The sequence below is a fragment of the Enhydra lutris genome, unplaced genomic scaffold, assembly GCF_002288905.1.
Source record: "Enhydra lutris kenyoni isolate GAN:26980312 unplaced genomic scaffold, ASM228890v2 scaffoldscaffold45, whole genome shotgun sequence".
Classification (NCBI taxonomy): domain Eukaryota; kingdom Metazoa; phylum Chordata; class Mammalia; order Carnivora; family Mustelidae; genus Enhydra; species Enhydra lutris.
Genome location: NW_019154129.1, coordinates 12,097,525 through 12,119,217, shown reverse-complemented (window position 1 = coordinate 12,119,217; position 21,693 = coordinate 12,097,525). Strand labels below are relative to the sequence as shown.

The window sequence follows — 21,693 nt, the reverse complement described above, 5'->3', positions numbered from 1 at the left end:
TGGGTTTGGTTCACATGCTTCTGGACCTCAGACCCAGTCCAGCTGCACTGTTCTAGCAACGCCGCAGTCTGGGTGACTTATGAACCATGGACATATGTTTGTGTCACAGTTCTGGAACCAGGGAAGTCCAAGATCAAGGTGTTCGGTGTCTGACCAGAGCCTCCTCCTGGTTCGTAGACAGCTGTCTTCTCATGGCCTCACGTGGCTGGGTTTGGAGACTCCAGGGGCCTCTGTTATAAGGGCACTGAGTCTACCCCTCAGCACGTCCTCATGACCTGGTCACACCCCTGAAGGCCCCAGCTCCCGGTACCATGGTGTTAGGGGTGAGGTTTCAGCATGTGAATCTGGAGGAGACATGAACATTTGGTCTGTAGCAGGGTCTTAAACTTTGGTCTTGATGAAACTTGCGATCTGTGAATGTGTAGCCAAGGGGGGAGTGAGTTGAGCAGGTGTCTTCTGGGAGAGCTTCCAGGTCCCCCTTTTACTCTTCCCCCTCCTCGCCTGCCTCCTGGGACATTCTAGGAACTTGGGGGTGGATCATTGTGTGCTTTGGAGAGCTTGTCCTGGTGCCTCGTCTCTTAGCAGGGTGAATCCGCTTATGTAATTGAGAGTGTTTCCATGTGGGGGCTGGAAGTGATGAACGTGGTCCACCATGTGTACGAGCAGACATCTGAAAGGGCAATGGGGGTGCCTGGGTTGCTCATTGGGTTAAACCTCTGCCTTCAGCTCAGGTCATGATCTCAGGGTCCTGGGATCTAGCCCCGCATCAGGCTCTGTGCTCAACAGGGAGCCTACTTCCCTTCCTCTCTCTCTGCCTGCCTCTCTGCCTACTTGTGATCCGTGTCTGTCAAATAAATAAATAAAAATCTTAAAAAAAAAAAAAAAAACGAAAGGGGAACAGACAGAACAGCCCCAGAGCCGGCCATCACTGGAGCAGCCTCCCGAAGGGAGCCTCATGGTTTTGATTTTCCTCCTCTGTAAAAGATGAGGAACACGCATGTCCATCCACATCGGACGCACATGTGTGAAGGAAAACAGCTGTGTGTGGGAACTCGGGGAGGCCTCCAGGGGAGGTCTCCTCCCTTTGGTCTTTATTTTGGTGGCTGGCCACCTGTTGCTTCTCCAGGTCACCTGGATGCTTGTAAGTAGGGTGGAGTCTGAATTCCTCCCTACAGAGGAGCTGAACCGGCCGAATTCCTCTGAGGTGGTGTGATCTCCAAGCGTGTCGTTGCCGCCTAGCCAGGGCTTCAGGGCCAAAATCGTGGCCTCTGGCCGGCTTCCAAGTGTGGCCTTAGAAGGGTTTTCAGCTGGCCTGATTGGGAAGGCCTTCCCGCGAGGCTCATTCATTGTGTGCAGACGGCTGCCCTTTGTAGTCAGCCATGAGGTGACACCACTGGCTGCTGTCCCCGTGTGGCAGTAGGGAAGGCCGGGCAGGGGGTTAAGACACAGGGGGCCGGGACTCTCTTCTCTTCTCCTTCCATCTTCCAGTCTGTCTGCTTTATGTTTCTGCCCTTCATGATGTTTCCTTGCTTTTCTCTCCCTCCTCTTCAGAGCTCTGCCTGCTCATCTGGGTCCTAAACTACCTGTACGCACACAGAAGCCCACGTATACACACAAGCACACACCCAGACACACGTGCACACCTGTGGGTGTGTACACCACATGCTGCACACGTGTACACACGAGCGCACACGCCTCCTTGGTCCTCAGTTCTTCCTTTCCTTTAAAAGTTCCCCTTTAGGGGCGCCTGGATGGCTTAGATGGTTAAGCCTCTGCTTTCGGCTCAGGTCATGGTCCCAGCATCCTGGGATCGAGTCCCGCATCGGGCTCGCTGCTCAGTGGGGAGCCTGCTTCTCTCTCTCCCTCTGCTGCTCCCCCTGCTTGTGCTCTCTCTCTGTCAAATAAATAAATAAAATCTTAAAAAAAAAAGTTCCCTTTTAAAAAACGTGAGCATTTGAGAAACCTAGGAAGGCACAGAGATAAGAGCAAATGCCCTCCTTTCACAGTCCATGCTTCCCATTTTCCTGTCGCATCTCCCTTTAGGGCAGCCCCATTGTGGCCCCTGTATTGCCCCTGCTCCACATCAGAGCTGCACGGCTGCTTTCCCTGCGAGACGGTCTCCCACTGCCCTGGGAGTCTTGCTCGTTGTGCATCTGCTCCGTGTTGACTCGTGGGACCTGGCGCATTCCTTTTACCTGACATGTGGTCCCATCTAGTGACAGCCTCCGTCTGCTTGTCCGTGTCGTTATCTGGCGAGATGGGAGGTGTGAGAATGTCTGCATTTTTGTCCCTGTTGCCTGCAGTCCTGACTGACTTCTCAGCAGCTTTTCGTGTGCGTCCTTCCTGAACGTTCTGTGTGTGCTCACAACTTATGTTATGTGCACCCAGCTGTGTGCAGATAACCTTTCAAATGGGAACCTGGAACACCTTCAGCTTGTGTTTTTAATAAATACTCCGTGATCGTCTTTCCATGTGTGTATCCAAGTGTGTTTGATTCCCGTTAGCAGCTGCTTGGTATCGCATAAAATCAGGAGTGTTCTGTTTATTTAGTCCCCACCTGACTCTCACTGGGGTTGGCTCTGTCTGGTTCCTGGCCCTGAGTGTAACGGCTGGGGTTATGCCCTTGCCAGTGTTCCCTGTAGGCGCGAGCCCCCAAGCTGGACTCCTGGTTCCGGGCCTGTTTGCTTGGGCAGCCAGGGCTGTGTGCACGTAGCCGGGGCTGCGGCTCTCGGCAACGACACACGCCTCTGGGCCGGGTGTGCCCTGGAGTTTGAAGGGCTCAGAATTCCTTCTGGGGGCTCCAGGAAGGACCCACATAGGTTCGGGTGCCCAGATGTGCCTGCCATGCCTGCGGGACGCATGGCCTGAGTGTCCCCCAAATCCCGGGCCCTATGGCCACCTGGGCTTTTCTCTGGGTTGTCTGTGCCAGAGAGGAATGGGGGACAGAGAGTGAGCACCACATCAGGAATCTTGGGAGAGGCGAGAGATACTCTCATGGTTCCCCATCAAAGCTGTGAGCTCTCTTATTTGAAGCTGACCTTTTTATCCATTGATTTTTACGAAAACTGAATTTGGGGCCTAAGTGTGCCAGGGACATAATGGGGAACAGCTTAGAACCTCATTTCTCGTGGTGGGGGGTGTCAGATACTCAGGTCCACACAGTTTTCATCTGTGGTCTGTGCGGAGGTGAAAGTGTGCTCAGGGCTCAGGTGTGGGATGGGGGAACCGACTTAGTCTAGAGGCCTGGGAAACCGTGTTAGTGTCCTGTGGCTGCAGTGCAGAGCGCCACAGGGCGAATGGTTTATAACAGCAGAGTTTATTCTCGCAGCTCTGGAGGCTGGGAGTTCTAAGTCAGGGTGTCAACAGAGGTTGGTCCCTCTGGGGGCTCTAGGGGGTCGTCCTTCCTGCCTCCTGGCTGCTGGCAGCTCTGCGTGCCCCTTACCTTGTAGTCTAGTCACGCTGCCTTCTTCCCTCTGTGTGGGCCTCTGTGTCCAAATCTCCCTCTGTTGTGTGAAGACATTGGTCACTGGATATAGTGTCCCCAGTCTGGTTTGACTCTTCTTTTTTTTTTTTTTTTTCTTAAAAAAAAATTTTTTTTTTAAAGATTTTATTTATTTATTTGACAGAGAGATCACAAGTAGGCAGAGAGGCAGGCAGAGAGAGAGGAGGAAGCAGGCTCCCTGCGGAGCAGAGAGCCTGATTCGGGGCTCAATTCCAGGACCCTGGGATCATGACCTGAGCCGAAGGCAGAGGCTTTAACCCACTGAGCCACCCAGGCGCCCCTTTTTTTAAAAATTTTAATTCTAGTTAGTTAACATACAGTGTTGTGTTAGTTTCCAGTGCACAATATAGTGATCGAGCGCTTCCATACCTGACCCTGTGCTCACTGTGACAGGTGTGCTCCTTAGTCCCCATCCTCCCCACCCCTCCCCGTAACCATGTTTGTTCTTTACAGTTAAGACTGTTTCTTGATTTGTCTGTTTTGTTTCCTTTGTTTGTTTGTTTTGTTTCTTAAACTCCACACATGAATGAACTCCTACCGTATTTTTCTTTCTCTGACGGACTTATTTTGTTTAGCATTATACTCTAGATCCATCTGTGTGGTTGCAAATGGCAATGGAGTGCCAATGCAAATGGTTTCATTTTTTATGGCCGAGTAATATTCCTGTGTGCGTGTGTGTGCGTGCGCGCGCACACGCAGATGTAGACGTTACCATATTTGCGTCTGTTCATCAGTCAGTAGGCACTTGGGCTACTTCCATAATTTGGCTGTCGTCATAATGCTGCTGTGAACATCAGGTGCATGTATTTGTTTGAGTCAGTGTTCTTTTTTTGGCTTTTTTTTTTTTTAAGATTTTATTTATTTATTTGACAGACAGAGATCACAAGTAGGCAGAGAGGCAGGCAGAGAGAGGAGGGGAAGCAGGCTCCCCGCAGAGCAGAGAGCCCGATGCGGGGCTCGATCCCAGAACCCTGGGATCACGACCCGAGCCAAAGGCAGAGGCTTAACCCACTGAGCCACCCAGGCGCCCCGAGTCAGTGTTCTTATATTCTTTGGGTAAATACTGCAATTATTGAGTCACAGGGTAGTTGTATTTGTAACTTTTTGAGGACCCTCCATACTGTCTTCCACACCAGCTTGCGTTGCCACCAGCAGTGCACAAGGGCTCCTTTTTCTCCACACCCTTGTCAGCCCCTGTTGCTTCTCGTGTTGTTGATTTTTAGCCATTCTGACCGGTGTGAGGTGGTAGTTCATTGTAGTTTTGATCGGCATTTCCCTGATGATGAGTGACCTTGAGCATTTTTCATGTGTCTTGTGGCCATCTGGATGTCTTCTTTGGAGAAGCATCTGCTCATGTCTTCTGCCTATTTTTAAATTGGATTATTTGGTTTTGTTCGGTGTTCAGTTACATGAGTTCTTTAAATATTCTGGATATTAACCCCTGGCCAGATATGTCATTTACAGATATCTTCTGTCATTCGTTAGGTTGTCATTTAATTTAGTTGATTATTTCTTCTGCCGTGCAGAAGCTTTTTATTTTGGTGTAGTTTATTTTAGTTTTTTTTTTGCTTTTGGTCTCTTGTCTCAGGAGACGTATCTAGAAAAATGTTGCTACAGCCGATGTCAGAGAAATTACCGCCTCTGTTCTCTTCTAGGATTTTTATGGTTTTGGGTCTCACATTTAGGTCCTTAAGCTGTTTTGAGTTTATTTTTGTGTATGGCATAAGAAAGTGGTCCAGTTTCATTCTTTTGCGTGTGGCTGGCCAGTTTTCCCAACACCATTTGTTGAGGGGCCTGTCCCTTTCCCCTGGCATATTCTTGCCTCTTGGGCCAAAGATTAATGGACCATATAGTCGTGGGTTTGTGTCTGGGCTTTGTGTGCTGTCCGGTTGATCTTCGCATCTGTTTTTGTGCCAGTACTAGACCGTTTTGGTGACAACAGCTCGGTAGTAGATCTTCAAATCTGGAAGTGTGATACCTTCCGCTTTGTTTTTCTTTTTCAAGATTGTCCTGGCTGTTTGGGGTCTCTTGTGGTTGCATCCCAATTTTACGATTCTTGGTTCTGGTTCTTTGAAAAATGCTGTTGATATTTTGATGGGAATTGCATTAAATCTTCAGATTGCTTTGGGCAATATGGACATTTTAATATTTGTTCTCCCACTCCACGAGCATGGGATAGCTTTCCATTTGTTTGTGACATATTCAGTTTCTTTCCTCAGTGTTTTATAATTTTCAGAGTGCAGGCCTTTCACCTCCTTGGTTAAGTTTATTCCTAGGTATTTTATTATTTTTGGTGTAATTGTAAATTGGATTTTTTTTTTTTTTCTTATTTGACAGAGAGCAAGAGGGAGAGCACAAGCAGGGGGAGGAGCAGCAGAGAGAGAGGGAGAAGCAGGCTCCCCACTGAGCAGGGAGCCCGATGTGGGACTCGATCCCATGACCCCGGGATCATGACCTGAGCCGAAGGCAGTCACTTAACCAACTGAGCCACTCAGGTGCCCGTAAATTGGATTTTTTAAAAAAAGTTTTCTTTCTGTTGCTTCATTCTTAATGTATAGAAATGCAGTGGATTTCTTTTTTTTTCTTGTTTTATTTTTTAATTTTTTTTCATTTCATTTTATTTTATTTCTTCTCAGTGTTCCAGAATTCATTGTTTATGCACTACACCCAGTGTTCCATGCAGTACGTGCCCTCCATAATACCCACCACCAGGCTCGCCCAACCCCCGACCCCCTCTTCTTTTTTTTCTTAAGATTTTTTTAATTTATTTGACAGAGAGACAGTGAGAGAGGGAATACAAGCAGGGGAAGCGGGAGAGGGAGAAGCAGGCCTCCTGCGGAGCAGGGAGCCTGGATTCGGGGCTTGATCCCAGGGTGCTGGGATCATGACCTGAGCTGAAGGCAGACGCCTAACGACTGAGCCACCCAGGCGCCCTGAAACGCAGTGGATTACTGTACATTGATTTTATATCCTGCAGGCTTACTGGATTCATTTATCAGTTCTAGTAGCTTTTTGGTGGCGTCTTCAGTATTTTTATATATAGCGTCATGTCATCTGCAGATTGTGAAAGTTTTACTTCCTTACCAGTTTGGCTGCCTTTTATTCCTTTCTCTTTTCTGATTGCTGTGGTTGTGACTTCCGGTGCTCTGTTGAATAATAGTGGTGACAGTGGACATCTTTGTCTTGATCCTGATCTTAGGTGAACGCTCTCAATTTTTCCCCTTGGAGGATGATGTTAGCTGTGGTTTTTCATCTATGACCTTTATTAGGTTGAGGTATGTTATCTCTTTATAAACCTACTTTGTTGAGGGTTTCTATTATGAATGTATGTTGTACTTCATCAAATGCTTTTTTTTGCCTTTATTAAGGTGATCATATGGTTTTTAATCCTTTCTCTTCTGGATGTGATATATCCCATTAACTGATTTGCAAATATTGAACCACCTTTGCATCCCAGGGATAAATTCCGTTTGATTATGATGAATGATTTTTTTTTTAATGTTGTTGGATTTGTTTGCTGAGCATTTTTGTATCTATGTTCGTCAGAGATATTGGCCTATAGTTCTCTTTTTTTGGTACTGTCTTTATCTGATTTTGGTATCAGGTAATGCTTGCCTTGTAGAATGAATTTGGAAGCTTTTCTTCCTCTTGTATTTACTTTTTTATTATTTTATTTTTAGGATTTTATTTATTTATTTGACAGAGATCACAAGTAGGCAGAGAGGTAGGCAGACAGAGAGGGGGAAGCAGGCTCCCCACTGAGCAGAGTGCGCCTGTGCCGGGCTCCGGACTCGATCCCTGTACCCTGAGGTCATGACTTGAGCCTAAGGAAGAGGCTTAACCCACTGAGTCACCCAGGTGCCCCTGTTTTTTTATTTTTTAAAGATTTTGTTTATTTGAGCGAGAGAGAGTGCACGTGCACACAAGCAGTGGGGAGAAGGCACAGGGTGAGGGAGAAGCAGACTCCCTGATGAGCAAGGAGCCCGATGCAGGGACTCCCAGGACCCTGGGATCATGACCCGAGCCAAAGACAGATGCTTAACTAAATGAGCCACCCAGGCGCCCCTCTTCTATTTTTTTGTAACAGTTTGAGAAGAATAAGCATTAACCCTTTTTATTTTTTTTTAATTTTATTTTATTTTTCAGTGTTCCAAAATTCGTTGTTTATGTACCACACCCAGTGCTCCATGCAATATGTGCCCTCCACAATACCCACCACCAGGTTCACCCCCCCCACCGTCCACCCCCCAAAAAACCCTCAGTTTGTCTCTCAGAGTCCACAGTCTGTCATGGTTTGTCTCCCCCTGCGATTTCCCCCAACTCACTTCTCTTCATCTCCCAATGTCCTCCATGTTACTCCTTTTGCTCCACAAATAAGCGAAACCATATGGTGATTGACTTTCTCTGCTTGATTTACTTCACTCAGCATAATCTCCTCCAGTCCCGTCCATGTTGATACAAAAGTTGGGTATTCTTCCTTTCTGATGGAGCCATAATATCCCATTGTATATATGGACCACATCTTCTTTATCCATTTGTCTGTTTAAGGGCATCTTGGCTCTTTCCACAGTTTGGCGATTGTGTCATTGCTGGTATGAAAAGAAGGTAGCCCTTCTTTTCACACATCTGTATCTTTGGGGTAAATACCCAGTAGTGAAATTGCAGGATCATAGGGAAGCTCTATATTTAATTTCTTCTTCTTCTTCTTTTTTTTTTTTTTTTTTTGAAGATTTTATTTATTTATTTATTTGACAGAGATCATAGGTAGGCAGATACTCAGGCAGAGAGAGAGGAAGGGAAGCAGGCCCCCTGCTGAGCAGAGAGCCACATGCGGGGCTCGATCCCAGGACACTGGGATCATGACCTGAGCCGAAGGCAGAGGCTTTAACCCACTGAGCCACCCAGGCGCCCCTATATTTAATTTCTTAAGGAATCTCCACACTGTTCTCCAGAGTGGATGCACCAGCTTGCATTCCCACCAACAGTGTACGAGGGTTCCCCTTTCTCCACATCCTCTCCAGCACACATTGTTTACTGTCTTGTTAATTTTGGCCATTCTGACTGGTATAAGGTGGTATCTCAATATCATTAACCCTTTTTAAATGTTTTACTAGAATTCACCTGTGAATCCATCTGGTCCTGGACTTTTGTTTGTTGGTAGTTTTTTGATGACTGGTTCAGTTTCGTTGCTGGTAATTGGTCTGTTCAAATTTTCTGTTTCTTCTTGTTTCAATTTTGGGACATTGTATGTTTCCAGAAATTTATCTATCTCTTCCTGGTTGTCATAATTTTTAAAAGTATTGTTTTATAATCCTTCGTATTTTTTGGTATTGGTTGTTATTTCTCTTCTTTCATTTCTGATTTTGAGTTTCTCTCTCTCTTTTTATTTTTTATGAGTCTGGCTAAAGGTTTATCAGCTTTGTCCATCTTTTCAAAGAATCAGCTCTTGGTCTCATTGATCTGTTCTGTTACTTGTTTAGTTTCTATTACATTTGTGCCCTGATCTTTATTACTTTCTTGTTCTGTTGGTTTGGGGTTTTATTTGTTCTTGCTCTTGCTCCCTTAGGTGTGCTCATTTTAGATTTTTCTTGCTTCTTGAGGTACGCCTATATTGCTAGAAACTTCCCTCTTAGGACCACTTTTGCTGCATCTCAGAGATTTTATTTTATTTATTTTTTAAAGATTTTATTTATTTATTTGACAGACAGAGATCACAAGTAGGCAGAGAGGCAGGCAGAGAGAGAGAGGGCAGCAGGCTGCTTGCTGAGCAGAGAGCCCGATGGGGGGCTCGATTCTAGGACCCTGGGATCATGACCTGAGCTGAAGGTAGAGGCTTAACCCACTGAGCCACTCAGGGGCCCCTCAAAGATTTTAGACCATTGTGTTTTCATTTTCATATATATTTTTTAATTTCCTCTTTGATTTCTTGGTTGATCCATTCATTTTTCAGTAACATGTATTTGTGGTCTCCCAGGTTTTTTCTTGTTGATTGCTAGTTTCATAGTGTTGTCATCAGAGGAGACGCATGGGGTGACTTTGATCTTTGACTTTGTCAGGACTTGTGCTGTGGCCTAATGTGGGATCTCTTCTAGAGAATGTTCCCTGTGCACTTGTAAAGAATGTGTATTCTACTGTTTTAGGATGGAATGTTCCGAATAGATCTGTCAGATCCATCTGATCCACTGTGTCATTCAAAGCCACTGTTTCCTTGTTGATTTTCTGTTTGGAAGATCTGTCCATTGATGTAAGTGTGTTAATTATTACCAGTTACTTCCCTCGCGGTGGTTATTAACTTGTGTAGTTGGGTGTGCCCATGTTGGATGTCCTTTATCTCTTTTTTACAGTCTTTGTTTGAAAGTCTGTTTTGTGCCATTTAAGTATTGCTGCCCTAGCTTTCTTTTCTTTTCACACCATTTGCATGATGAATGCTTCTCTACCCCTTCACTTTCAATCTGCGTGTGTCTTTACGCCTGAAATGAGTCTCTTGGAGGCCACATATACATCGCTCTTGTTTTCTTACCCATTCCATCACCGACTTTGTCTTCTGATTGGCGTATTCAGTCCAGTTACGTTCAGAGTAATTATTGATGTGTGTGTATGTGTGGCCGTTTTATTACTTGTTTTATGGTTGTTTGTGTGGTTTTTCTCCATTCCTCTCTTCTGCTCTCTTCTCTCATGATTAGTGGGCTTTCTTTTTTTTTTTTTTTTAATTTTTAAAAAGATTTTATTTATTTGACAGAGAGAGATCACAAGTAGGCAGAGAGTCAGGCAGAGAGAGAGAGAGGGAGGAAGCAGGCTCCCCGTCGAGCAGAGAGCCCGATGTGGGACTCGATCCCAGGACCCTGTGATCATGACCCAAGCTGAAGGCAGAGGCTCACCCCTCTGAGCCACCCAGGTGCCCCATTAGTGGGCTTTCTTTAATGATATACTTGGATTTCTCTCTGTTTTTTTGCGTATCTTTTACTGGTTTGTGATTTGTGGTTACCATTTAGCTCGTATGTAACAGCCTCTGCATAGAGCAGTCTGTACTAAGTTGAGGGTCACTTAAGTTTGAACCCATTCCTTGTTCTTTTCCTCCTCACATTTTAGATACATGGTGTTGTACTTTACATCCTTTTATTTTGTGAGTCACTTGACTGAGTTTTACTGATACTGAGTACTGATACTTTACTGAGTTTTACTGTGAGTTTTGACCACTTTTGTACTTCAGTCTGTTCCCAGCTAAGTTCACACACAAGGGTGTAGGGGAGGACCTGAGACGTATCCTTGGGGAGGACACAACTCGGGCTGCCACAGAGGGAAAGGATAGCGGAGCAGAGGACAGGGTGTGCCTCTGAGCGGGGAGGGGTGGTCTGGGAGCAAGAGGGTACTGGGGTGCAGAGGTTGACAGGGTTGAAGGGCTGCGGCCCGGCTGTGAGTGGGAGGGACCGCCTGCGAGGCTTCTTTCCAAATGGAGTTGGTTGTTCTCGGGGCTGAGCCTCTGGCCATCACGCTTCCCCTGGGCTGTGTCGAGCCTTATAATTTACAACTTTTGTTTCCCTTTTTTAATCAGGAAACTACTTTGCCTCACACTTTTTCATGGGAGGTGAGAAATTTGACACCCCCCACCCTGAAGGTTACCTCTTTGGAGAAAACATGGATCTGAATTTCCTGGGCAATCGCCCAGTCCAGGTGGGTCCAGGTGGGTCTCACTGGGGCTAGGCACGGGGGTGGCAACGGTACGGTGCCTCCCCTCCGCTGTCCATAGCCAGCTTCAAGGACAAGCAGGCACGGAGCAGCCCCAGACGGGCAGAGCAGCTGGCGGGACGTGTGTGCGTGTGCGGGGGGCTTGTCCAGGCTGTGGGGCTCCCTCAGGTTCGCTTTCACTAGTCACCAGAGAATTGCACGCTTATCCATGCTGTCCGTTTACTCAAAACACATTTGGCACCTGCTGTGTGCCTAGGGCTCTTCCACGGGCTGGGGGGATTGTGGAGGTGGAGGACAGATCCCACCCCATTCCCTGCAGGGGGTGTGGACAATGAAGAAGAGAACATTTCACAAATGGAGACTAAAGAGAGAGAAGGATGAGTGAGGGCTGGTGGGGTGGGGGCTGCCAAGCAGAGATTGGGTATTTTGTACTTTGAAATAACGGTCCCCAGTGTGGGTGAGGGGCCAGGCCAGAGGCCCTCTCTATCAGGAGACATTGGACTCTGTTCCCTAAGGCTGCTGAATCCTGGGATGTCCCTGGTCCTGTCCCCATCCCAGGTGGGATGTCCTCTGGACCAGGAGTCTTTAGGCTGTTCTACAGCAGAGCACCTGGATGATATGAAATCTTGGTCCTTCAGTGGACAGGAGGCAAGAAGCCGGGGCCTGGTGTGCCGTGTGAGTGCCGTGTAAGTGCGGCTTTCGGGTGGTGCCAGGTCTCCCCCAGCCTCCTGAGTCCACGAGAGCAAGAAAGCAACCTCACTTCCATCTTTGAAGCCTCAGCTCACACGCAGGATCTGGCTTTTACAGACCTCCATAAATCCGTTATTTTTTAAACTTTGGAACCATCATAGCCTCACCTGCCTCGGTGAGAAGTGATGCAGAGAGATCCATATGCCCTCCGCTCTGTTTCCCCAGTGCCAACATCTGGTAAAGCTCTGATGTGCTATTGCAGGCCGGAACTTTCCAGATGATTCCGTGTGTGTGTGTGTGTGTGCAAGTCCCCTCCAGAATCTTTCCTGACCACCATCCTTCCCCACCCCCTCACCGCCCCTGGGGTCCCTTGTGCCACCTTAAACGCTTGCCGAGGGTCCTCCCGGAACTGGAGGACCGTGGTGAGATCCGTGGGGCCACAGTTCTCCAGGGTGGCCTGGGCCCTGCTCCCTCGCTCCCTGGCTGCGCTGCCCATGGTTTCCTTCATGAACGAGCACAAGGGCCAGGGAGTCCGGACGTGACTGTTGCTTCGATTATCCCTGTTTTCTGTCCCTGACACACCCGAGGGAGTCACTGGGCATTGCTTTGGGTTTTTCCCTCCTAGTTTCCATACGTCACCCCTGCCCCCCATGAGCCAGTGAAGACACTCAGGAGCCTGGTGAACATCCGGAAGGACTCCCTGCGGCTTGTGAGGTAAGGCTGCGTCCCGCCCTGCTCTGTGGCCCCTAGTGCCTGGGATGGGGGGCAGCGACGAGCGACCTTGGGCTCTGCTAACCTCGGGTGTCGAGCCCCAGAATTGATCCTGGGGTGTGGGTGCAGCGGGAGAGGCCAGCAGGGCCCTGCTGGTGGAGCTTTCGTCTTTGAACCAGGGCTTCTCAGCTGGCAGCTGGCCCGTGTCCGCTGTCACAGCTCGGGGGTCAGTGCTCTGGGTCCGTGGGGGGCAGAGGCCAGAGATGCTGCTCAGCCCCTGCAGTGCATGGGGCAGCCCCGCAGCCAGGACTGAGCCAGTGTCCAGCATCAGTGGGCTGAGATGCTGCTTTAGACCTGGAAGGCTTGAGGCATCCGGGGCTGTCTCCAGCTGGGACGACTCCTCCCTTCCTGTGGGCGGGAGGCGAGGGAAGGACAGCGATGCGGTGTCGGCCCTCATTGCCCCCAGGGAGCGGGCCCCCACATTTCCAGGTGGCCACCACTGAGCGCCAGTGGTGGTGGGGACATGTGTGCCGCGCAGGGTGGGGGCACTTGGGCACAGCCCCTGACCTGCCGCCTGTCCCTCTGCCTCCCGGGCAGGTACAAAGATGGTGCCGACAGCCCTTCAGAGGACAGCGAGAAGCCCCGAGTCCTCTACAGCCTGGAGTTCACCTTTGACGCCGACGCCCGGGTGGCCATCACCATCTACTGCCAGGCGGTGGAGGAGTTCCTGAACGGGATGGCAGTGTGAGTGTCCGCACCAGGGGCAGCGCTGCGGCCCGGCCGCTGTGCTTCTGTGTCCGAGTTGTGTGCTTGAGCTTTCGGAGGGTTTATTTGCAATAAGGGTCCTGCTGGCGTCACAGGTTTGAAATCTGCAACTTCAGCAGCACCAGAGACTGGGACAGACCAGCAAAAATGTGCCTGCTTGGGTCCTGTTGGGGAAAGCCACCGGAGGGCCTGATTGGCTCTGGGATTGGGGCTCAGGCTTCAGGTGCTGGCCCTGCCCTGCACCCGCCAAGCAGCTCCTGGCATGGGACCGCCTGTGCCTCAGTTTCCTGAGCTGGGGGTAGGAGCGGCCGTCTTGTACTTGGTGTAAGGACCTTGCTGCTGCTACTGGAGAAAACGCAGACGTGGGGGTTGGTGGGGGGCAGGGAGTGAATGCTTTGTCCTCCATGGGGCTCACGGGGCTTGGGGTCTGGGCCCCTGAGGGGCTGCCCTTACCACCCCCATTTTCTCACCCATCCCCCACTCGTACCCTCCCTGGCAGCAACCAGAGGACAAGGTTCCTTTTCCTATACTTCCTTCTTTGAGGCTCCATACTGACCCAAACATTGGATTACGTTAGTTTTTTCAGTGATGCAAGCCATTAAAAATGTGTTCTTACCATAAGCCAAGAATGAGAAGATCCAGGAGTATCTGGGGACCTTCCCCCCCAGAGGTGAGCACAATGGCCTGCGGGTGCTGTTGCTGATGTCGCCATTCGGGTCCCTCTGTGGCCCTCCTGGTGCCCTGTGGGCTCTTTCTTTGTAACTCTGCCTGCCTGATCTTTGTCCTCAGCCATGGTCACCTGCTCTGGCCCCTGACTAGGAGGTGGGAGGACCCATGTGGGAGGGCCACAGTGCCCCAACGGTTGGATGAGGCTTCCATGTTCTCTCCTTTCTGCTCATTTGCCTGCCACAGTGGAGAAGTCCTGGCTAGTGGGGTGAGGTCTGAGGGTTGCCACAGAGAGGGGGACCTGGCAAGCAGCCCACCCACCCCACACTCCAGCTTTTGTGTGTGTCACACTTGGGCACAGTAAGAGGTGCCATATGCTTGAGGGTCTGTTGCTCACAGAAGGACAGTAGACGCATGAGCAAAGGGTATAGCTGCCCCTGGAGCCTGTGTCTTGGACCCCTGGGGGACTCCTCCCCCTAGGGGAAGAAATGCTGCTCTGTCCCCTTCCTGATAGCTGGCAGGAGTGGCTGGGGGCCTGCTTCCCTTCGGAGTTTGCTGGTGTTTAGTGGTGTGAGCTCAGAAGTCACCGAAACAAAGAGAAGCAGGTATGTTCCAGGACCCAGAAGCCTGTCCCCGGGGACCTTTACCTTAGCCTGGGAATTCTCTTTGCATTCCCTGATCGCCTCCCTGCTTCCTGACAGGCAAGAAAGGGGGCAGATCTGAGGTCCCAGAGAAAAGCCCAGGGTTGAATGGCAGTAGAGTCCTAGCCTGTATCTTTACCACCGGCTGAGGCCTGGCTTCTCACAGGGAAAAAAGTGCCTCTGGCCTCTGGCAGGCAGAGGAGCCCCCCTCCCCCCTCTCGGGGCATACAAGAACAGCTCCCCCACCAGCCACCAGCGTCTCAGGCTTTCCAGAGTGTCTTTTGTCTAAGAGACTGAGAAATGCCTCAGGAATGGCGGGCGTGGGGCAGGTGGAGGAAGCTTTGTCAGGGTTGTGTGTCCGGATCGGGATTGGGAATGGGGAGAAGCCAGAGTTGGTCAGAATGGAAAGTGTGAGCGCCCTTTGACCCCATTGTTCCTTCTCTGGGAAGGTGCATGTGTGTGCGGCTGGGCTGGATGTGGAAGAGGTCCTGGAGGCCTTGTGTGCAACAGTGGGGTGTTGGGGACCATCTGGTGTTCGCTCCACACTGAAGACCGTACAGTGTCCGCAGAGCACGGGCCCTGCATGTGACGGTCGGGACAGCGCCGGGACTGACCACAGTGAGGGAGCGGTTGTGGGCCAACTGGCCCTCGAACATGGGAGAGCAGACGCCTGTGCCTTCCGGCGTGGGTTGTGGGTGACGCAGAGACGCGGGCGGCGGGCAGTGCGCGTGAGGGTGGGCTGTGGGGCAGGCCGCCCGCAGCGTACGTGTCTGTCCCGTGTTTGTGCAGCAGAGGAGACACGTCAGAGAAGCCAAATGGAAAGGTGTAGTTGGGTCTGGAAAGGCAGGTAGTTACTGGGCAGCTGTGGGCTCTAGAGGACTTGTCACCAGGCAGGCTCCAGGCAGAGCTGGCAAGCGGAATGAGGCCGCCGAAGCCGGTGGCAGGCTGAGGGCCCCGGCCCGCCAGAGGATGGTTGGCACTTGCAGGAGGAGAAGGAAAGTGTGGGTCCTGCATGTTTTATTTCTGCTGGGTCCCGAAAGCCTGGTTCCTGCCAGCCCCCACGTCAGAGGCCCCTGTGCTCCAGGGTGGGGGGTTGCGGCCTGAGGACCAGACACAGCAGACCGTGTGCTCTCCGCCAAGGGTCAGCAGCCTTTCTGCCCCTTCAGGTACAGCCCCAAGAGCCCCGCCCTGCAGTCCGAGACCGCCCACTACAAGAGAGGGGTGAGCCAGCAGTTCTCCCTGCCCTCCTTCAAGATCGACTTCTCCGAGTGGAAGGATGATGAGGTAAGCTTCTGGGCAGGCCCCTCTGGCCCTGGCCCCGGCCCCTTTCCGGAATTCCCTGCCCCTTGTGGCAGGGGATGAACCCCTCGGGGCCTGTGTGCTCAGATTCCTCATGTGGGTGATACGCATCAGGAGTGGCTGCTGCCCTGGGTTCGTGTGCTCTCTTGGGTGTGTGCCAGACCCAAGAGTGGCGTTCAAGTCACGTATCGGCACAGCTACAGGCTGTGGTACCCGGCTTTGGTGCCTTGTTGGGGCCACAGGACTGCAGCACGGCGGAACCCTTCCACCCCATGGTTCCGTAGCTGGGGTCGGTAATTTACATCATGTGAGGGATGGTGATGGAAGCTTTGTCTGTAGTAGCAGAAAAATGGAAACAGTCTGTGTGTCTGTGATTGCTTGTTCACCGAGGTCGTGGGAGCCATCGGTCTGCATGATACAGGCACCACGGTTCACCTCTGTAACAGATGTCCTATCTTGGGATAGGACTGAGTTCTAGAACACACGCATGCACACGCATATACAGGCTGTATGTGAACGGTGTGTGTGCCAGCACTGGATTCATGTCTGAATTGTTGGAGCAGGTCTGTTAAGATGTAATTTACATGCCATGATCACCACAATCCAATTCTCGAACATTTCCATCCTTCCAGTAGATCCCTCATGCCCATGCATAGTTCATCCCTGTTCCTAGCCCCAGCCCCTACATTACTCTACTTTCTGGACGGATTCGGCTTTTCTGGATTGTTTTATATAAATGGAGTCATACAATATGTGGCCTTTTGTGTCAGGCGGTTCTCGTTTAGCGGAATTCTGTAGTTTTTTTTAAAGACGGCAGTTGTAAATCACTAAAATAAATCGGGGGGAAGGAACGGGGCAGTGGGGCATGGGTGGCGTAGGAATTGGGCAGGAAGGTTGGGGCTGGTGGATGGTGTCAGAAGGGGAAGGCCGCACCACGGTGTTTGCTCTCGGCTGTGTGTGTGCTTGTCAGGGTGCTTTGATGGCAAAGCAGCAGGAGCTGCTGTTGTGTCGCTGAAAGAAGGATGGGGCCACTGGAGCCTCGCCCCCAGCCCCATTCCGTCAGGTCCATCCCTGCATGTCCACACTCCCGGTTGGGGTACCCAGCAAGTGCCTGTGGTCCTGCCCACCCTCCTGTGAAAGGGGGAAAGCCTCTCCCCAAAGAAAGGAGGGGGCTGGGTAGGCAGAGGGTGTTGGGCAGACAAGTGGGTACCCCCACCCTGTGGTCGCCTGTGGGGAGGGTTGGGCTCAGGCTGCACCTCACTTTGGTGACCTCTGCTCCTAGGGCAGCTCCTTGGCTGGCGTTTCAGCCGCAGAACACATCCTTGCGAGTTTGCAAATGTGCCGAGTCAGGCGGACAGTTTGGGTTCCAGACTCCTGGTGCGGTCATTTGTCCTGGGGGCACACTTGGCTCATTAAACCAGTTTGAAGTGCCACATGGGGGGACCCCCTTTCCTCCCTTGGCGCAGCAGGGGCCCACATTGCAGCTTGTCAGCGTGTGGCACGGTGGACGTGGCGGGGGTGGTGGCAGGTGCAGAGGGTGTGGTGGGCAGCCACGTGGGCCTGTCTCATGTGGACTTATCCCAGGACCCCTTCCTCATCTTCACCTTCTCGGATTATGTCCTCAGGTCCTCAGCTAATGTGTTCTCAGATCAGCTCACTTTTTTTTTTTTTTTTTTTTTTTGGAAGATGTTTGTACGTATGTATGTATTTGACAAAGAGAGCACAAGCAGGGGTAGCGGCAGGGAGAGGCAGAGGGAGAAGCAGGCTCCTCTTGGAGTAGGGAGCCTGACATAGGGCTCGATCCCAAGACCTGGAGATCATGACCTAAGCCGAAGGCCCACACTTGACCATCTGAGCCACCCAGGTGCCCCACAGTTAGCCCTTTTCTTTATTTTATTTCATTTTTTTCAATTTATTTATTTGAGAGAGAGAGAGAGTGAGAGTGAGAGAGAAAGCATGAGAAGGGGAGGGTCAGAGGGAGCCCGACGCGGACTCGATCCTGGTACTCCAGGATCATGACCTGAGCCGAAGGTAGTCGTCTAACCACCTGAGCCACCCGGATGCCCCCCAGTTAGCTCTTTTAAAGTGTACAGTTCAGTGATATTTACCAGATAGATGGTCCTCGACTTAAGATGGTTATCTTTGATTTTTCAGCTTCACGCTGGCACAAAAGTGATACACACTTGGTCGAAATCATACTTCGAATTTTGGAGTACGGGCTCCCGCCAGGCTAGCGATCTTTAGCTCAGTCCTCTCTGGTGGTGTGGGTGGCCGGAGCCGCAGCTCCCGGTCAGCCACTCTATCACGAGGGGAAATGACCAGAGACGGCCAACGGACTGACTGCCGTTCTGTTTCTCTCCCTCGGCGCGGGACTCAGTGTATCACATGAGCTACTCAGTGCTTCCCAGTGCAGCAGGCTCTGTGGGAGGCTGACGGAAGTGAGCGCGGGAAGTGCAATTCCAGCCTCTGGTATTTTCAGCTTGCGAGGGGCTTCTCAAGCTGAAACCCTGTCGTAAGCTGAAGAGGGTCTGTGTTCAGAGTGGTGCAGCCATCAGTGCCATCCGACTGCGGGACGATTTTGTCACCCCCACAAGAAACACTCTGCCTGCCAGCAGGCCCTCCCCTCGCCTCCCCTCAGCCCCCGACAGCCGCTCGTCATTCTGCATTGGCCTGTTCGGACGTTTCATATAAGCAGACGCGTACAGTGTGTGACCTTTTGTGCCTGGCTTCTGTCCCCGAGCACCATGTCTTCACCCACGTGGTAGCAGCTGTCAGTACTTTGTTCCTTCCTGTGGCCCGTAATATCCCCGCTATGGCTGGACCATGTTTTGTTTATCTGTTCATCTGTGGATGTGGATGGGCGTTTAGGTTGTCTCCAGCTTTGGGAGACAAACGGACAATGCTATACAAATTTGTGTGTGGATGTATGTTTTCATTTCTCTTGGTTGTGGCTTGCTTTTTAATTTAATTTAATTATTTTATTGGGGCGCCTGGGTGGCTCAGTCAATTAAGCATCTGTCTTTTGCTCAGGTTATGATCCTAAGGTCCTGGGATCGAGCCCCACGTTGTGCTTCCTGCTCAGCGGGGAGTCTGCTTCTCCCTCTCCACTCTGTCCCTATCCCCTGCTCATGCTCGTTTACTCTCAAAGTATTTTTAAAATAATTTATTTTATTATTATTTTTTAAAGATTTTAATTTATTTATTTGACACAAAGAGAGAGATCACAAATAGGCAAAGCAGCAGGCAGAGAGAGAGGGGGAAGCAGGTTTCCCGCTGAGCAGAGAGCCTGATGTGGGGCTCGATCCCAGGACCCTGGGATCATGACCTGAGCCAAAGGCAGAGGCTTTAACCCACTGAGCCACCCAGGTGCCAATTTTTTTTTTTAAAGACTTTTTTAAGACAGGTTCATAGCACAATTAAGAGGAAGGCATGGAGATTTCCCATATTCCCCCGTCCCCACTCATGCATAACTTTGTTTACTGAATCATATTGTGGACGTCTTAGAGATGGCCTCGTGGCCGGAGTGGCTTCTTTGCTGGGTTTCCCTTCCATTTTTCTCGGGCTTCCATTCATTTCAGTGAGAGCCACATCCCTGCTCTTCCGTCCTTTGCCTTGCCTCTATTTCCCGGTGTCCATCTGGCCTGGGGCTTGCAAAGACCCTTGTCTGGAAGCTCCTGTGCAGTGGGCAAGCCCAAGGTGCCGTGGAGCGAGGCTCCCACCCGTGCCTGTGTTGTGGAAGAGGAGGCCTGAGCTCGAGAGCCTGCTGTGGCCCCTCCCGGTGTCAGCTGCCCGGCTCTCCACCTGACTGGGATGTCCGCTCTTTCCTAAGAGAAGTCTCTTCCTGCGTTAAAAATAAACGTCTCCCTCAGACGCGGGTGGGCGGGAGTCTCCGCCCTCCCCCTCCCCGCCGCTGCGTACTCAGCTCCAGGGAGTGAGTCGGGTGCAGAGTTCTGGGGAATAGCATTTTAGGGGAGATGGTTCTCGCCCCGAGTCCCCACACTCCCCGGTCCCTCCGGTGTGACATGGCCGCAGCTCTGGCGATGGCAGCACAGGACAGGTATCCGGCTGGCGGGTGGGGGCGGCCGCTCCTCCTGTGGAGGGTTGTCGTGGCCGGGCATTCAAGGGGCGCGGGGCGCGGGCCCGGGTGCCAGGGAGAGCCGGGGCTCTGTGTCCCTTCATTCCCGCCACGGTCCTCTGGCCGCAGCCTGCACCGGCCAGGGCAGGTCTTATCTCAGGCCTCGCTGAGTCCGTGGAAGGAGTGCCGAGCGTCGGTCGCTACTCTGGGCTCCGTGGACGCGGTCGCGGAGCCTTCGGATGGTATCTGCGGCAGGACTGTTTTGGTCGAGCGGCGGAAACACAGCTCAATCTGGCCACAGAGAGGAAGACGGGGTCTGTCCATTGTGCGCCCCGTGGGGCCGTGAGACCAGAGAGGAGGGCGGGGGTCACTGGCTGCTGGTGGGGTCACCATACAGGTCTCTTCAGACCAGCGGAACACGACTGGCTGTGGGTGCTCGGGCCGCACTCGGTGTGAGAGGGAGGACAGCGCTGGTCACCCCGGCTCCGCAGGGCGCGGGGCTGCTTGTTGAGCACCTGGCCTGCAGGAGTACAGGGCTTTTGTTCCAGAAACCGACCCGACGTGCGGGGGCGAGCGGGCTGTGTGTTCAGGACTCTGCTCCCCATCGGGCTCTTACCTGAATGCTCCCCTTCCTCGGCGTACTTCGAACCCTCATAAGGGCAGCACCTGAACGTCACCCAGCGTCTGCGTCACCAGGATAACTGCGGGATGGTCGCGGCCCTGTGCCCTGACTCAGGGTGGGAAGGGCAGGTACAGGCTTGCAGGGGGGCCTCTGTCCCATGGATAGCTGCGGGTGACCTGTATTTCCTGTCTCACATGATCACCTCCTCCACCCCCCCATGGGTCACCCCAGAGCAAGGGAGGCCTTGCAGAGAGGCCCCCCTCCTTTAAAGTCTGGATATCTGTGGTATAGGCCTCTCCCCTGAGGCTGCAGCGAGCATGAGGCCTGGCTGAGTACTGGGGGGGCCTGAACACGTCCTCCACTTCCCTGCCTGCAGCTGGTGTGCATTTGGGCCCCCAGGGGCCTGTGTGCCTGGGAGTCTGTGCCCTGTGTCACTCCGTGAGGTCCTCCGGGGCTACGTTCCTCCTCAGCTCCTGCTGCCTGAACATTTGAGGCTTTGCATGGCTGGTGTTCGCTGTGTGTTTTCTCAGCTGCCCCATGCACCAGACACAGCTTTTAGCCCTGTGTTACAGATGGGGAAACTGAGGCTCAGGTGGTAGAGTCAGACTCGATTCCAGTACCTGGTTCCTTCGAGTCCTGTCTCCCCCTGACAGTCTGGGACCCACAGGCACCTTGTTGGCCTCCCCTTGCAACCCTGCCTGGGGTGTCCTCAGCTGGTTGCCTCTGTCCTGTGGGTCCTGGTCTGTGGCCTCTGCTGGTGAGCAGATGTGGAGGCTACGTGTGTGGGGAGGAGAGTGGCCTTTGGCCAGGGAGCCATGGAGAAGGAAAAGTGAGGGGGATGGTGTTTCCTTGAGCTCAGTTGCATGCCACACTGTGGCCCCCTTCCTTCTGCCCTTCATGGGGACAAGCCAGGCACTTTCTTTACAAGGCTGAACACCGTTTGCCCGGGACTCAGACGCTGTTGCTGGTGTCCCGGGGGACAGCCCCGGTGTCCCGTAGCAGGCAAATGGGTGAGCAGGGTCTGGCCGTGCAGTGG

General features: G+C 51.9%; 1 protein-coding gene across 5 annotated transcripts in view; it reads left to right on the top strand.

Annotated features, from left to right (window-relative positions):
- Window positions 1-21,693, top strand: part of LOC111156141 (mahogunin ring finger 1) — a 54,751-nt gene that overhangs the window by 11,889 nt on the left and 21,169 nt on the right. For 4 of the 5 annotated variants that reach the window (XM_022516816.1, XM_022516814.1, XM_022516817.1 and 1 more), the window contains exons 2-5: window positions 11,055-11,173; window positions 12,504-12,592; window positions 13,187-13,333; window positions 15,828-15,945. In XM_022516816.1, coding sequence (XP_022372524.1) covers window positions 11,055-11,173; window positions 12,504-12,592; window positions 13,187-13,333; window positions 15,828-15,945 — 473 coding nt within the window. Of the gene's footprint in view, window positions 1-9,730; window positions 9,747-11,054; window positions 11,174-12,503; window positions 12,593-13,186; window positions 13,334-15,827; window positions 15,946-21,693 lie in introns of those variants that run through there. The other variant, XM_022516818.1, reaches the window with a different exon arrangement.